This window comes from Opisthocomus hoazin, chromosome 7 (genome assembly GCF_030867145.1).
Source record: "Opisthocomus hoazin isolate bOpiHoa1 chromosome 7, bOpiHoa1.hap1, whole genome shotgun sequence".
Classification (NCBI taxonomy): Eukaryota; Metazoa; Chordata; class Aves; order Opisthocomiformes; family Opisthocomidae; genus Opisthocomus; species Opisthocomus hoazin.
In genome coordinates this window covers 35,154,326-35,171,701 of record NC_134420.1, presented here as the reverse complement: position 1 = coordinate 35,171,701, position 17,376 = coordinate 35,154,326, and the positions used below count along the sequence as shown (strand labels likewise).

Genomic DNA, 17,376 nt, shown 5'->3' with positions numbered 1-17,376 from the left:
CGCAAACTTTCTAGTAGGGACTGTTGTGCTAAGACAAGGGGTAATGGTTTTAAGCTAAGAGAGGGTAGATTTAGACTAGAGGGAAGGAATTTTTTATGATGAGGGTAGTGAAACACTGGAACAGGCTGCCCAGAGAGGTGGTGGGTGCCCCATCCCTGGAAACATTCAAGGTCAGGTTGGATGGGGTGGGGTATTGGGCTAGATGACCTTGAAATGTCCCTTCCAACCCAAACTATTAAACTGCACTGGCAAACTGGAAACTTAGTCTCTTGAGTCATCAGCTGTTGTCAATGAAGTACTCTGCTTGAAAGCTTTGGTCTATGTCTTTATCAAAACTGTTTAAAGCATTGTCATTGGTTTCTGCATATAAATGTGCTTAGTTGGAAATGGCTTCTATTGACATGTAACAGGAATTCAGTTGATTGGAGAACCAGACTGGCTTTCAAATTCAGTGCTAGTATTAATGATTCTGAAGTTCATGTGAACTGTGAAGCAGCATATGGGATCTTCAGGGATCCAGTGGAATTGTTTTGTTAACCAATGTGATTTCTGTGCCTGGTAGAATGGGGATTTAAACTTAAGCACTCTGTGGTGCTGCTGAAAGATTCTGGTCAGATTTGGCAGTTTCTGCACTGAAAATCTTTGTCAGTGCATTCATAGGAAAACGAAGAAGGTGCTAGTCCCTGTGTCAGTCCCATAGAAACAGATGTCTGCTGTTTTTCTTGTATTTCTAGACTGAACAGCAGTACTGTTAGACATCAAGTTTTTGAATGTGAACTCTGAGTCAATCTGTATCTCTTCAGGGCAGACCTCTCATCTTTGACCAGTCAGTCATCAGTGTTAGGCTTATCTGGGTCTATGCTCTGTAACAGTGAGCTGGACCTGGAAGGGATTAAGGTTGTACTACGTGCTGCCATCATCTGAAAGAAGTGCAGAGCTGAGATCTTGATCCCTTAGAACTCTGCTTGCAGAGCAATGCTATTTTTCTTGACAGCAAAGTGAGTAACTGATGTGAGAAAGTATAATGGACACCTGGCTGTAAGCACTGCGACTAGAGGTAGAAGCTGAGTTTCAGGAAAGCAATGGCCTATCTACCTTATCTGAACCACACAAAGGTGGACGTTCAGATGGGTGGCTGGTTATTTTAGCATCTTACTGGGAGAGCTGCTCAGAGAAGCTTTGCTGGGGCCATCCCTTCTTCCACATTGCTCATTCTGGGCCTGAATTACTTGGCTTATGCTCAGCTATCCAGTTTCAGGCTGTTAATATTAACACAAACACAACTGCCTCCAGGAAGGCCTTTCGCTGTGTGGACATTGTGCTCTAGCACTTGTTGGAAGAAGCTTCTAGAGCTCTTGGACCAGAAAATGATTGCCTAGGAAATTAGGCAGTTCTTCAGTAACTGGCTTGTAGTTTGATTGTCTAGGTTCATATTTTTCTTTGAGATCACAAGTGCTAACTCCATAGCTGCCTTGTTAATGTGTGGGTAATGGTCCTTGATGCCTTATATTTGTTTGGAGTTTTTCCCCCCTGCAGCTGTGTGACGCATTTAGTAGATTTTGAAGAGGCAAACAGTGCTTGCAGTCTAAGTGGGTTTTGCTTTTCCCTTTGTAGATGCTGGCCAAAGCAAGTGTCGATTAGAGAGAGCTCAAGCACTGGAACAGGCAAAGAAGCCCCAGGAAGCAGTCTTCATCCCAGAATGCAATGAGGATGGATCATTCACGCAGGTAATATTTTTGTTGGCATCCTTTAGCCAGGCTCCCAGTGGCTGCAGGAGATTCACTGTTAAGGTGTGAGGCAAGTGATGATAGCATCAGCTACTCAGGTGAAAGTGTTGAAAGCTGGGGACTTGTTTAACCAACTGGAAGCTTTGATTTGGTCACCATACCTTAAAAGACACATAAGTATGTAATGGCCTCCATCTCCAATGTAGCACAGAAACAAATGGCATCAATCTCCAGCATTGCACAGAAAGAAGAAAAAGTTGCAGGGGAGGTCAATTTTTCCATGAAGATGAGCTGCAGAGAGCTGTGGCTTACACAGAACAGGGTGGACCAGGCTTCTTTTGCTGTTACCTGTGCTTCATCTATCCCAGAAAGAGGTGTCTGAGCCTCTTACCTCTGCAGGGAGCTTGGTAGTGACAGACTCCTGTTTCCTGTTCTGTGCCCTGTTGTCGTTTGGGGGTCTGGCAGAGAGGTGATGAGACTGCTTTGCTTTGTTTGGGGTTTTGATTCTTCACTGTACGCTTGCTACTAAATGTGCTGGGATTGCATATTGTTTCATAACTGCTTCTCAACAGAAGCAGCATTTTTTCAGGCAGGGGTAGCGGAGGAGGCTTATGCTTGTTTGGCCTTTTAATATCTGAAAAATGAATAGTAAGTCCTGGACACTGAGCATCTTTCAGAAATAGTTGGGCTGGCAGAGGTCCTACAGAATTCCAGAGAAGTTGCAGTAGTTATGGCAAAAAGGAAAGCCCTCATGAAGAAAATTTTCAGAGGAAGAGTAGTTTGCCCAGGCAGGGTGGAAATAGTGATGCTTGGCTCTGTTACCACTAACATACTGTGCTAATTGAACTGGGTATTAAAAATGGCTCATGTGCAGTTCCCTAACAGGTAGGAGGGATATGCTATCTGCTCAGTTTGGCACGCATCGCAAAAGCCAAAATCATGCAATGCCGATGAACTCTACTTTGTGAACTTATGTAAATGACACAACTTTTTTTGCCTTAGCTTCCCTATATCTAGCACTGATCTAGAGATCTTGAATCCTAAAATTTTTTTGAGGCTCATGAGTTATTGTTTGCAATGTCTTCTGACAGTAAAAAAAAACAACCAAAAAACAACCAACCAACCAACGTGTGGTCAGTATTGGCTTCAAAAAGATGAGACGAAAAGTTTTGGGATTGGTTCAAACACTTTGTGATGCCTGGGGAAGAAGAGAGGAAAGATTCATTTTTTTGTGATAGCTCACCAAAAATTTTTGTTCCCCCTCTCAGCCTTACCCTCCCATTATCTGGTGTGTGGAAGTGTTTCTTTTTGTTTTTGTTTTTAATGGTGAAGTGGGAAAAGTTTTATCCATCCTGCCAACTTTGCGTTCTACTTTGGAGAAGCATCATATTTATGTACAGTGTGGACCATCTTGGGAAGGTGGCGGTACGAGAGAAGGTGGCTGCAGTTTCTTGCAATCTGACTGCACTCTGTTGTTGAAATTTGATTTTATGTAGAGCTGCTCAGGTTATGTTGGCACTGGAGGGGAATACTTAAAACCTAGCACAGTGGGCCAACGAAGTGTGTCATCTTAATAGTTCAAAAAAAAGGGGCAAGGAAAGCTGACTTTCTGATGTTTGTCAGCTGTCTGCTAACCTCTGGAGAGTAAACTGGAGAGTAAAGTAGGGGATGCAGGAGACATTTTTATCTTAATAAGCTGGACTTAGAGTGCACTTGATAAAGCTTTGTCTCAGGTTTATTTGGAAGGTTGGTACCAATGTCTGTATTGTGGAGCAGTTGCTGGGCCTGTGTTCTGCACGTTCCCTGGCCAGTGTGGGTTGCCAGTGGAGGGACAGCATGAAGCTGCTTACAAAAACTGTGTGTTTTCAGCTGACAGCCAAGTGATACTTCACATTCTTCCTCTGTTCAGTCCTATCTGTGAACACTAAAATGCTTTTGTTTTACCTGGCATGATGAAGGAAGCCTCTGATCCCTTTGTAGCTGGAATTAACTGAAATTCATATCATTCCTTGGACTGTAAAAGTAACCCCATGTTCCACATACCCCAGGAACCGGCTTCGTCATTTATATTGCAGCATTTAAGGTCGTTGTCCCTGCGTAAGATGTGGATGATAAACAATGTCTGAGGAAGCTAGCTGGTTTCAACCTGCATTTGAGACAAATACTTCCTTTATCATCTGGTCCAAATTAATTAAACTTTGATTGTAAAAGGGAGTGTAAAAATGTGAATTTTGGTGAACAGTCTAAACAGTTCTTGCTTCCAGCAACTCTTGAATAGATCTCATCTGGTGGAGGTGGTTTGGATACTGCATCTCTTGTGCAGAGAATTGGCACCCCAGGTTCTACTCTGCAGAGAAGCTGTGTGGGCCTCAGGGACTTCAAGAACTGGCCTTGCTGAAGTCAGCTCTGAACGGTTGCTAGTTTATTCTGGTTCAATACCCAAAGAGTTAGTTATTCCATCCAACAGTCCATAACAGAGCAGCATCTCTCAACGAAGTTTCTAGGAGAAATACCCACCATGGTCTTTAACCTTGAATCCCCATCCCAATGAGAATCTAAGCAGCTGCATATGCTTCAGGATGTACCCTGTATGTACAGTTGGCTAGGGAAATTTTTTCAACAACTTCACCCTTCTGTGTAACTGTTGTTGGAGGAGTATTTTGGGTAGAAGAAAAATTCTGATCAGAGGGGAAACAAAGATGCATGCATATACTTAGAATATCAAATGTCTTAATTGTTATAGCACTCACTCAAGATGTGGATGAATTGCTTTCAGGTCTTGAGCTGAGCCTCTTTTTTGCAGATGCATACACAGTAGGTGTTCAGGCCCACATTATTGTCCTTGCCATCAGACTTCAGAAGATCTGTGTTTTTGTCTGATTAATTGTTGGCAATTCTTGAAAGTTTTGCAGGAGTGAAAAACACGAACAGTGCAGGTTTGGGAGCTGCCTTTGGTAGTGATGACTGTATGTTCACTGAACTTGCTTGATTTTAACCAGATTGAACGGTTGCATTTGTGGCTTGTCATCCACCTCAATTAGAAACTAAATTGCAATCACTATGGACAAACACTGAAAGCAGCACTATGTGAGGCTGTTCATCTGAAAGCAGCCCAAGTCTGCCCTTTCCAGCTGCTGGCATTGCATGCAGTACAAAACCGTGTGAATTTGGGGCTGGATCCACCACAAATTGGATGGGGCTGTAGGGTGGTGAAGAGAACATAGCTGCTCTGCTGTTCTGTGACTGGCAGCATGTGCTGAATGGGGTAGCAGCTGCAGAGGGGAGACCATGCTCGTCTTATCTCCTTCTGCTTCCCTGCAGGACAACTCTCTCTGAGACCAAACAGATGTGGTAACGGGGGTGAGAGGGAGGAGGGCCTGAAGACAGACTCTGATTTGACTTGCATTTAAACCCTTTGTTAGAGAGACATCCTATGTGTCTTGAACACTTCCATAATCTGTCTTTTTTCATTGTCTGTAAAATCTAGATGGAAAAGAAATGTTGCCACTGATTCTATTGCTTGGATGGCCAGTTTTCCTAGGCATGGCTAGTGATAATGGGTTTTGCGTACTGCCTGAAGAGGAGCAGGTACCTGTCAGTTCACTGGGGGGATGTGTGTGTGTGTATGTGTTTCCATAACTGTTTCTGTGCACCACGTCTACTGCTTCCCTTTTTCTGGCAGTTGGTGTATTGCAAAGATCTTACCAAATCCCTTTTTAGCACTGCTTAAATATCTAAAAAAGTGGCATGGATTTGCAGCGTGGAAGAGGTGGTGGCATTGCAGGCGTGATAGGATGGCTGTAAATGGGAGCAGACCTGATGAATTGCTCTAGAATTTCTTTATTTCAGTCTGTGTGGGGAATATTACTTCCCGTAACAGAAGCTCTTCGCACTTAGCCCACACTAATATAAGCACACAGATAAAACTTGAGTTATTTACAACATAAAAATGTTTGTTTAATATAATTTGGTATAAAACTGAGGTCATGTACTGTTGTGCAAAATTGGACACAACTAAAACCAGTTTCTGTTCCCAAGACTTGCTCTCTCCTTTTTGCTGTTATGCTGTATTTTGCATAAATGCCATTCCCTTTCCATGCTGCACTTAACCTGCTGTGATCTGTTCTTCATAAACAACAGGCTCTAGTTGGTAATCTGCAGACTTTCTATTGCTGCCTAGTGCCATTGGGCTTGTTGCCATGGGCTGAGAGAGACTTGCATTCTTCACAGTTTTCTCCCAAGCAGTTTTTTTGAGAAAGGTTGCTGAGGTTTTAAACAAGATCCGTTTCAGACAGATTATTATGAACATGAATAATGTTAACCCTGCTTTTGGGCCGTAGTGTTGTGGGGCTTTTTGTGGTGTCTTGCTATTTGCTGCCACCTTCCACTGGCTGGCTGTGGCTTCTTTTCCTTGCAAGTCTGCGTACAAGTGGCTGAGACGAAGTCTCCTTGGAGAGTTGCTTTGACTTTAGAGTTCTCAACTGCAGCTGCTGGTGCAGTTATGGTGCAACACTGAGATTTCTCTTAAAGCAAGTGTATCAGTCAAACCTGTCATCTTATGATGGGATCAGTGACTGGGCTGACTTTATCAGAGCAGTTTTCCATTACCAGATAGCTTCCAGAGCACTCCCACATCTGATAATACAAGTCTGTTTGGAAAGAGTGATCTATATTATGGTTCATAGCAATAGCTTCATTCTGTGCTATGCTAATGCATGTACAAAGTACTGCTTTCTCCTAAGTCCTACAAACAGACCCCTTTCTAAAGAAGTGGGGAACCTTCTTTCATCCATCAGTGCGACCTCATGATCAAAGTCTGTTCCTCTGTACTGGCTAGCATAGCATGACACTGGGCAGAATTACAAACTCATTCCTTAATGCAGCATGGTGATGTGGGGCACTTTGTGAACATGTCCCACGTTCCTTGGGTGTTGTCTATTATTCAGTGCTCATACTCTAGCAATACTAAGCTCTCAAGGACTTAACCTCTTCTTTCAGAAGGCAAGAACACAGTCTGTCTTGCTAGATTAGAGAAACTCTTTCATAAAGAATCTGGGCTTTAATTAGTAGATGGTTCTGGCTTTTTTTATTCAAGACATCCCTTCGATAAAAGACTTTTGGCTGGACCTCTTCGTGAATACTGCCCTGCAGATTTGTCTGCTACTTACGTTCTTACTTTCTTCCTGCAGCTCTCATTGTGTTTCTCTTTTGTCTCTTGAGCTAAAGATAACCCATGGATGGGTAAGAAGGTAGCAGCTTTGGTTATATACAGCATTTCTTCAAGGAAGTACCAGTCAAGAGCAAAGGAATAGATTCTTAAAGCAGGAGCGGACGTTCTTCAGGAAAGCAACAATGTAAGATCATTCTAACTTTAAAGGGTCACATTCTATGTCAGAAGCAGAGAGCCTCTCTTGGGGACCCTTCTCTTGAGCTAAAAATGCTATTTGTGACAGAGTGTGTGTTGGGAATGCCCTTGACCATGGCTAAGATGCTTTTGCCACAAATCACTCTTTTCCCTGGTTAGATGAATAGTGGAATTCCTGTGGAGCAAGCATTTATTGAATGGTGCATAGACTTGAGAGAGGTGGCTGCTGCATAAAGCCCTGGTGGGAATATTTGTCTGCACAACATCATTTGGGAAGAATTACATGTGAGCAGGGAACAGAAAAAGTGACAAAAATTATTTAAGAGGTTTCTGTCCCAAAGAATCTCAAACTTAAGATGCAGACTGATTCATAGCTCCCTAAAATTGTCTGTAAAGGCAAGGCAGACTTCTGACAATAGTCAGCTGATTCTGAATCTAGCAGAAAGTATGACAAGATCCAGGGTCTAAGCAGTACAGTAAGACATTTAGAACAGAGGCGTCACCACTTAGGATAAATAGCCCTCAGGCCAGTGTGCCAATTGTTTGCCACTAACTTGGGTTCAGAGGACTTTCTAGATGAACCTCAATGGCTTGACCAAAGGAAAGGCTTGATTAAGGAATTGCTGTGTGACATTGTGGCTTCTGCTCTCTGTGTCAGACTAGATAACCTGGTTTGGAATAATTTATTTAGCTGGTTTTACAGTGTTTACAAGGAGCACCTGGGTGCAGCCAGGGTGTGGAGCTTTGCCTCGTGCTGAGTCAGGGCAGTAGCTCTTCTGCCTGTTCTCACCCTCAGTAGTCCCATTCAAAAATTCAATGTGTGTTGTGTTTTGTTTTTTTTTTTTTCCTCTCATAGAATTATTGATTTGAATCCAGAAGGAATGTTTTTCTTCCCTTATCCTCTGCCCTCCATTATGGAGAGAGCTGGGAAATGTTTGATCTGCCATGGGATAGGAATCAGTTACCAAACTCTTCAGGTGAACAGCAGTGAAAGGCTAGTCTGAGTGTTGCTGTTCTGTGCTCACTCAGTCCAGTGCTTGTCCAAGGTGCTCTCAAGCCTCTTACAGTGAACTACTTCTTACTGTAACTCTCTAGAGGCTGGTTTCAGCCATCACAGAATTACTGCTTTGCCCCTGTTCTCTCCCTCATACATGAGCATGCAATTTATCTCCCATTTCCACTTCGTCTTTTAGAAACACCACCATGATCCTCCTTTGTGAAACGGCTCTAAAGGGACGCTGCTGCTTGCTTGAGAAGCTTTGAACTGCCTGGGAATCTGATTCTGGCATTGGCAGCGAGATACTGAAGAAACTCAAACAGCAGCTTTTTTCCCCTCAGGAAATTAAGAGGGAGAGTCGTCTGCTATTGACTACGCTTTTCATATGTTCATACTGTAATGAACTTGATGAGAGCAGGTGTTTTTTCATGTGGCCAGTGGCTAGTATGTTAGCTGCTGTTTGATTTCACACATTGTAGTGGCAGGGGGGAACAGAGGATCTGCTTTTACACTCTTAATTTGGGCAATGGTGGCACACCAATTTTTTGGGGGGGGTTTGTCCCGCGTGCTTTTCATCGTACAGTTGAGATAACATATCTCTCACCCCTGAAAAATAGGAACAGTGGCCTCCTGTGCAGTCAGGGATTTGTGTGCTTGCAGGGCTTTAAGCTGCAGTTTGATTTTTTTTTTTTTTTTTTTTTTAAAATTGTAGATGTTAATGGGGAATCTGTTGGAAGGCTTCAAATGATTTACAGGTTTTATTTCTCTGGTTCCTTATTATCTAACTCAAAATGTTCAGCTGTTGGACAGGTGTATCATCATTTGAGATGTCCAGTTCTGTCATGTGTCTTTCCAGCAGTAATGACCAGTAATGTGGCTGCGGCTTGGTTAGCAGTCAAGGTTATTTTGTATATAAAATTGACAATATATTTTCTCTGATACAATGCTTAGCTTTAGAAGACTAAGATCCAAAAAAGTCAAACACTTTTTCTAGCATTCATTTTTATTAACGCAAATTAACTTAACAGCAGAATAGATCTGTGCAATAAACAGGTGTCACTTTTACATGGTTACTCTTCTGATTATAACAGTATTTAAAAATCTTGCGACTATGGGAGTAGGATTAGAACGAGGTTGAATTTCGGGTAGAGGATTTAAATGGGATTTAGAAACAAAAACTTAAACCGAAGATGTTTTGAAGCTAACTGGGAAAATTTAAAGTAAAACCCTGGATTTTCAAGATTCCTTACTATAACTGCTCTGAAATAGTTGACACTTTACGGAGTTTGTGCTTGTACACAGTGTTTAGAAATGATACTGGATCAGCTATTGTCTTTTTATTCAGTGTGTCAGATTTAACTGTAGCTGGCAACTAGGACCATGCAGCTGCTTGCTCAATTCTCCCCCCCAGAGGGATAGGGAGGAGAATGAAAAAAAAGTAGAACTCGTGGGTTGAAATAAAGACATTTTAATAGGAAAGTAAAGGAAGAAATTATAATATATACAAAACAAGTGATGCACAGTGCAGTTGCTCACTGCCTGATGACACCCAGCCCATCCCTGAGCAGCAATTGCTGCCCCTGGCAAACTCCCCCACGCTTGTATGCTGAGCATGGTGTCATATGGAATAGAATATCCCTCTAGCCAGGCTGGGTCAGCTGTCCTGGCTCTGTCCCCTCTCAGCTTCCTATGCGCCTGGCAGGCCAGCATGAGAAGCTGAAAACGCTTGATTACTTAGCAACAATAAAAAACATCAGTATGTTATCAATGTTCTTTTCATCACAAATCCAAAACAGTGCTACACCAACTACCAGGAAGAAACTTAACTCTGTCCCAGCTGAAACCCGGAAACATTGCCATACCAGTGCTATGCAACTGATGTACCATTTTTTTTTTCCCCAGTGTTTAAACTGCAAACTCGAGTCTGTAGGCCTCTGTTATGTTACCTAAATAAGCTGAGACCTGGTCAGGTATCATTGTGAAAGGTAGCATCTCTCAACATGAAGACATTCAAGAAAGTCAACTGCAGTGGTTTTTGAGGTTTCTGAAGTGTCCATTCTTCACAGGTAGTTGTCTGGCTGTTAGGCTAAGGGCTGAGATTTAATTGCTGCTATTACCCTTAGTAGTGGAGTCCTTTGGTGTTGCAGTAGAACATGTGGTTGTTGTGAAAATGCTGTCAATCTGAGATTTATGTCTTTTTTTTTTTAAAGGCAGCAGGGGGGAGAAAGGGTCATGGGATACCAGTCCAAGGAAGATAAGCATTCCTTAGCTTATTTACAAAACTACTTTGCTTTTATGGATGTAATCTGCTTGGTTTGTCTAAATGAGTGTATGTAACTGAGAGCTCTCCACTGAGGTGACATGACCATAACATGGTCTTAGTTCATGCATCTATCCTAAATTTATATCAGTATATTTTTGGGACAACTCTACCATGTACTTTGTTTTCTGAAGGCTTAACTGAAGGACTATCAAGTCACACTTAAATTTTTTAAATATTGGGTACACTGGACTTTTTTCTGTAATGTAACATGGAATAATCTTTCCCTACAAATTCAAGGCTCTATTTTGGAATTTGGCTTCATCTCTGGGTAAGATTTTTAGAATTAATGCTCTGATGTAAAGACAGCTTCTTGTGCTGTTGCAAATGCAATAATGTATCTGTGATCAGCAAAGATAAACACTAAACACAGAAATCTAAGCAGTTCTATCACACTCGTTTTGAATGTGCAATTGATTAGACTGAGCAATAAGAAATATTTTGCAACTTGATTATTGCAAATTATATTTGTAGTGCTCTTGAGTAATTTGTAATCAATTTTGTGATATATTGAGAGAATAAAAACGCAAGTGTGCAGATAACAGTGACAGTGACTTTAATAACATGGGTACATGAGATTATTGTTGATTTTGGCTGCTAAAAGTGAATTTGCTTGAGGCAAAATGATTGATTTGCACTTTAATAAAACCCAAGATAAACACGTGGTACTGTGTTATAATTGCTCTTAGATCATGTTTTATGTGATACTCAAAGCCTTTTAAAAAGACTGTCATTAAGTCTCTGAACAAACTCTGCTACCTTAGGGGATCGAAGCCAGCTGTCAGCAAGGGGGAATGGCTGGCTTAGCTCTGAAGGATCCCTAATGAAGGGGATGGCACAAGCATACCATCACTTTTCTGTATGGAGAGGGCTGGAACGAAAAACTGTATTCAATGAACTTTGGAAAAAGAGAATGGACAGAATTATATTTACAAGTGAAATAAAAAGGCAGTTTCTGAAGTGATCTCTTTTCATGGCTTTTCAGAAATCTATTGAAGGAGCCATCTTTAGCTTATAGTAACATAGGTGTTTGTATACCATTTCAAGATGCTGGAAGTATTGATGCGCACACTCAGCCACAACTGAAAGTGTTTGCTAGAAAGGATTTTGGAACCTGTGGCTACACAGATGCCTGTATGATGATTATTTACTTTTGTCTTAAGGGAAGTCAAAGGCATCCCGAATTTCATCCAAATGCTGACAACTCTGTGAAAGCTGAGGCAAAGGCTGTAATTAGGTTTATTAAGCTGGATGAAACTATAGTGCCACTGAACTAACATCTGCATAGATGTTACTAAGACCAGTCTGATAGATCGGGGTTTATCTACTCTTACTCTGGAGGTCCACATCTGAACTAGTTGTTCTAGTTTCTTTCTGTTGTAAAGGAAGGAACTGGGGAACTCTAGATGTTTAGTTCAGAAGTAAAGCTTTAAAGTTAAACAAGCTGAATCTTGTGCTGTGTACCATTTGGCTTATTAGAGCCTTCATCAAATGTTCTTAAGTCCTTGTCAATACATGAGGAGCAAGCATGTTGGGTCTTGCTCCTACTGTCTAGGTTGACATAGTAACAGGAGAGAGCTTGAATCTATCTGGGTAAGGTTTGTTAACAGAAGAAGTCAGTGTTGCATTTTTCCAGCCGTGTTTACTGGACAGAATGCTCTCAAAATGCGCACAGATGCTGTTCTCAAGCAGCGGCTGTGGAGTTGGGCCAGAGTGGTCTTTCCACATCTCAGCTGGAGTGCAATGGGACAACTGTTTAATGGTAGATAGTAAATGGGATTTAACAGAGGGTGGAATGAGCTGAGGCACAACTACAGCATCCCCAAACTGAAGTGTTCTTAGCTGACTACTTGTAACTTATTTTTCCTCCTGAATTGCAGCTAAAGTAGTTGGAGTAGGAGAATAACCTTTTCTTCGGGGAGGGAGGTGAAGGGAAGAAACAAAAGATAACAATACCAAAGTGACCTCCTCACTCTGAAGCATGTAATTGTGATGCGTCTGGGTTGGGAGTGTGACTAAGATGCTGGATTGTAATAAAAGTGGTGGGTGATAGAATGAGAAATGAAATGCCTGCTGTTTTTTATCAAACAGGTGCAGTGCCATACCTACACTGGATACTGCTGGTGTGTGACACCTGATGGCAAGCCTATTAGTGGCTCTTCTGTACAGAACAAAACTCCTGTATGTTCAGGTACTGTGGGAGTAGCTTCAACAAATACTAATTTGATAACTGAAGAGGGCTGGGGAGAATGCGTCCTGTTCGGAATGCTTAATCTTTTCAGGTGACTTGGCCAGTTTACCTGATTTAACACTGCAGTTGTGCTTGTATCCCCCTGTGTGCTTGCTGGCATTTGGAAGCTGCAAGGGAGCTTGGACTGTGGCATGTCCACCCTGCGATTAGGGTGCAGACACTCCTGAAGTGCTCTCTGAGGAAAAAAACACAAAAGTAACAGCCTGTGGTAGCCAAGGCAAGAGTCGCAGTGTTGCTGTGTACACCAAAACCAGAGATTCCCGCAACAGATAGGATAACTTTTTTCTCATAAGCTGTATTTTAAAGAAGTGGTTCTCAGCTGTAATGAGTGGGCCGTGGAGTTGTTTTGCCTGCAGAGTGACTTCAGTTAAGTTTGATAGGGTGGTTCTGTGAGAAACTGGTAGTTGTTGACTACTAGCCCCCAGATCTGGGATTGTGCTGTTATAATGAATTTGGGTCTTCTGATCATGTTGCTCAGTTCCAGGATCCCCGTGTTTGTGTCATGGGGTTGAACAGCACTGGGCTTGCACCACAGCTCACAAGAGGGAGGTTCAGAGCCAGGCTGTTACTCATGGGTTTGACTGACATGCGTCTGGGCTCTCGGCCTGACACTGCTCTGATACCCTATGGTTTACTGGGCACAAATCCATCATTTTCTGTACTTCAGAGTGGTGATGGTTTTTCTTCTCCCCACCATCCAATATGGCAGCACATGGCTCAAATGGGAGGAGGCTGGGCTCTAGATTTTCGTATGGCCCTGCAGTGTTTGCCCTTTAGATGCAAGCGTGACAGCAGTCAAACTTCGGGGTTTTTAACCTTTCTGACCTTATTTAGTGCTATCTTGACTGTAGGGTGTTTTGTGGTAATAAGCAAACACAGTGACTTGCATGAGGGTTTGAACTGAGTGGGAGAACTGTGTTGGAACCAGTGAGTCAGTGTAGCTTGACAGGATTTTTGGTGTTTCATAGGTACGTGGAAAGAAAATAAGATCAATGTCCTGTTTTTGTGTAAGGTGAAATGCTACAGTAATTTGGCTTAAATCTTAGAATATGACTTGCTTCTACCATTCCCAGTATATGGTTTTGGTAGGGTGTGTTACTAGGAAAGTAAAGTCATGGTGTATTGTAGGACACACAGATGTTAGTCCTATAATGACTAATGCTGGGTACGTGCTTCCTGCTTGTAATTCAGCAGAAGATCTGTGATGAACTGATCTGCAAGTGGAAGTGCCTGGGTGATAGTTTACCTTTAGAGTTTGTCTTGACCAGACTCATGTCAGAGCTGCCTCCTTTGGAGCTGACTTTTGATCCATGTTTCCTGAAGCACCAGTAATCACTGAAACTGTTTAGTAATGGTGCATGGAAGAATCAGTTTCCTGAGAGTAAAGCTATTGAAAAGAAAAAGGTTTGTCATAGACTTTTATACACTTTGGTAATGGATTAGTTCAAAAAGCTTTTACTATCAGTTCAAGTTTTAGTGGAAAACTGTGTGATGAAGCACTAAAGCAAAACTGCAGAAACAAGTGTAGAATCATATATATATTGTGTGAAGATCAAAGTTTTATATTAAAAAACCCAAGATGTGTTCTATTGAAGTACATGCTGGATCTTGTTCAGTGTCCCTTTTCAAACAGCTGGAGATATTCAGGGGTTGGTTGAAATCCATTTTCTGCAAGTTGTCCCACTTAATCCCTTTCCTTTAGAATACTGCTCTTTGCATTCCCTGCACAGTCTCCCCACCTGTTTTTGATTTGTTCTTCCTGACATTTGCAAATGAAAGAAGTGACTCTTATTGATCTTTCCTTCTTACTCTTGGATTTATTCCAGGTTTCTTACTAGCATACTGCTCTGAACTCTTTCAAATCACTGAATCCAGCTACTAAAGATTTCTTGTTTACCCTTAGCCCAATTTAACATCTTAATGCATATAACTTCCTTATGCTATCCCACTTGGTTGAAGCCACAGGCTCTGAGTCCTAAACTGAGCTGTTGGCAAGTAAAACAGCCACTTTGTGGGTTGAGATACTGACTGTATTAATATGACTTTACATGTTCTGTGTGATTGTGCAGCATCTAAATAGATGTCTTTTTTCTTTCTTTTTCCTCCCCTTTAGGTTCTGTAACTGATAAACCATCAAGCCAGGGTAATTCGGGAAGGAAAGGTGAGTGGAGTCCTGTGCTTCAGCTACTTGTTTTGTAATAGCAGCTGCCCAGCCAAGTCCCTTGAGAACTCAGAACCCAGGTTCCTAAGCAGCTCAGTGCGTGGGAGGTTTATGTGCCTTTAGGCCTCCCCCTTCAGTAGGAGGAATAAGATGACAGTTTGTTCATGTACCACCCTGTGGTGTAGAAAACAGTGCGCTCTGCTGTGTGCTCGTTGGCTGAGATGTAGTACATGAAAGCAGAGCTTCCCAAAGGGGCAGCTGGCACAGAATAACCTCTGCTTGTTCACCTTTAAGTTAACTACTGAGCATTTCTCAGTAAAATCCTTGGAGATTAGGAATGCTATCAATATTAGTACACTGGGAGCCAGGAGCGCCAATGTCACTGTTGTGGCTTTATATGCATTGAAAAGTGAGTGTTTTAACAGACCATAAAACCTTCTGGTCAGCTGGAGCAGTGCTGGATTAAACCCTAGCTGTGCTTGGAAACCTCACTCTTTTGTGCATAGGTATTGGTCCTCCTTTGCACTGCTTTCTTCAGTCCTTGCCTTTCCTGAGCAAGGCACTAGATGTGGTGGTGTTATCCTGCGTGTATTCGTAGCCCTTCTTTGTGTCCTTTAATTGGTATTCATTCAAGTAGTCTTGGGGGGGTGACCACTGAAGTATATGTTGATGAGCAGCCATGTTTGACTTTAGGCCTTCTCCACATGCGGATTTTTCAACCTTTCTCCCCTCTACCCCGCATTCAGAGTCAACTTTTGAGTTTGTCTCCTTACTACAGGAAAACAGCCCTGAATGCATCCTCACTCTTGCTAGTGAGGATGAAGGCGGTTTTCTGGGAGAAGTTCATGTTTTGATATCTTAAGCAGGACTTTTACTGCTAACTCTCCAAAGCAATGATTCCTGACACTTCAAAACATAGGCAAACGCCCGGCTTGATTCCAGTACTTTAATTTGAAGAACATCTGTACTGGGACTGTCAATCCAGTCATGAAAATACTTAACAGGAATTTTAGACCGCCATGTTCAAAGCAGTGCTGCCTTTTGAGCATATCTGCTCTCCAGTCTATAGGTTGTGTGTAGTAGCTTAGGAAAAGGTAGGGGGAAGAAAGGTGCAAAGAAAACTAGTTAGGTAAGACTGCTGAAGGCTGCTTCTTATTTTAGATATGTATGTCTCTAAGTGTGTAATTATGTGTTAATGTAAAATTGGCACCTGAATGCATTGTTATAATTCTGTTAATGCAATCATTGCTAGTCTAGCATGAAGTACAAACAAATCAAGTAGCTCTTGAAATCTGCATGATTTATGAGTGGGGGTTGTTTGTAGGCTTCCTACCTGAGTAGTGCTGGTCTGTTCTTCTAGAATTGGAAGCAGCTGACATTTGATTTCATAAGAAACAGGAGCAAGAAGAAAACATCTGAACTTGTTTTTACTACTTTACTCCCTTTATTAACTCAGAGGTTGGAATGTGCAGAAAAAGAACTGTAAATGGAGTGAATTAATCTAAAATTTGTAACATAAATTGATTCTCCTTGGTGCTGCCTGTGGCATTCTGTTTCAAGCATGGTACTCTTGGTCACCTGGCTGCAGAAACATCCTATGCAGTCAAGAGAAGGAAAATGTTTCCCTTTGGGCCCAGCATGCTTCAAGCAATCACGTGAACTTTCTGTCCCCTCCAGTTCTGAATCTGTTCATATCTGTTGGAAGCCCCTGCACAAGCCACTTGGCCTTTCTCAATCATGCTAGAAAAATACTTGTGAACAATTATTAAATAAGTCGTTTAAGATTAGAGGGCTTTTAGAAGCTGAATTATTTTGGTTTAAAATTTGATGGACTTGACATTACTTTTTCGGCCAGTGATGAACGCCAAATCTAAAAATGAATTTGGCTTTCTTATCAGTGTGTTTTCTTGACTGAAGTTACTTTGATTCAAAAGTATTGGGTCCTGTTGCAAGGAAGTTGGAACCAAGAACAGCCTAGCTTCCTTGAAGCAAGTTGAGCGCTGGAGGTCCAGATTCTCTGAAGACTGGTGGCTAGCCAGCGTGCATCTAACCATCCATTCTAGCTGAGTGTTCAGACACTTTCTGCAAAGATTCTTCTTTGCAAGAAGACAAAGGGCAGCATGAGCAGGAGTCCAGCAGGAATGGGGTCAGTGATGACCTTTCTGTTGTAGAGGCACATCTGGGAAACTTCTGACATCACTTTAGGCAACTGCCATCGACGTGGGAGCTTTTGGACTTTCCCACTGCACAGTAGATGCCTCTTTCCATGTCTGGACAAGGGTCTCTGAGTCCAAGAGCATCATCTGGCACAGAATAGGTGTTCTCAGGAGGAAAAGGAATAGTTAAGACTCTAAGTGATTTCTTTTGTCCCATTTGTACAGGAATGTAAAATATGGAGCTAATAAACTTTGTGATGCTGGGGCTTTTCAAGTCTTCAGGGCAAAATAGTTTTTTGGATGGAGCCTGCTCTGCCTTAGAAACAGTACAGATCGGTAGGCTTAAGCTGTTGGGTAATAAATTAAAAGGAACACTTTACTAGCATATTAGCTCTCCTT

General features: G+C 42.1%; 1 protein-coding gene across 5 annotated transcripts in view; it reads left to right on the top strand.

Annotated features, from left to right (window-relative positions):
* SMOC1 (SPARC related modular calcium binding 1) overlaps positions 1–17,376 on the top strand; it is a 136,158-nt gene that overhangs the window by 52,786 nt on the left and 65,996 nt on the right. For all 5 annotated transcript variants that reach the window (XM_075426244.1, XM_075426246.1, XM_075426245.1 and 2 more), the window contains exons 3-5: positions 1,615–1,727; positions 12,501–12,600; positions 14,774–14,821. In XM_075426244.1, the coding sequence (XP_075282359.1) occupies positions 1,615–1,727; positions 12,501–12,600; positions 14,774–14,821 (261 nt within the window). The remainder of the gene's footprint in view (positions 1–1,614; positions 1,728–12,500; positions 12,601–14,773; positions 14,822–17,376) is intronic.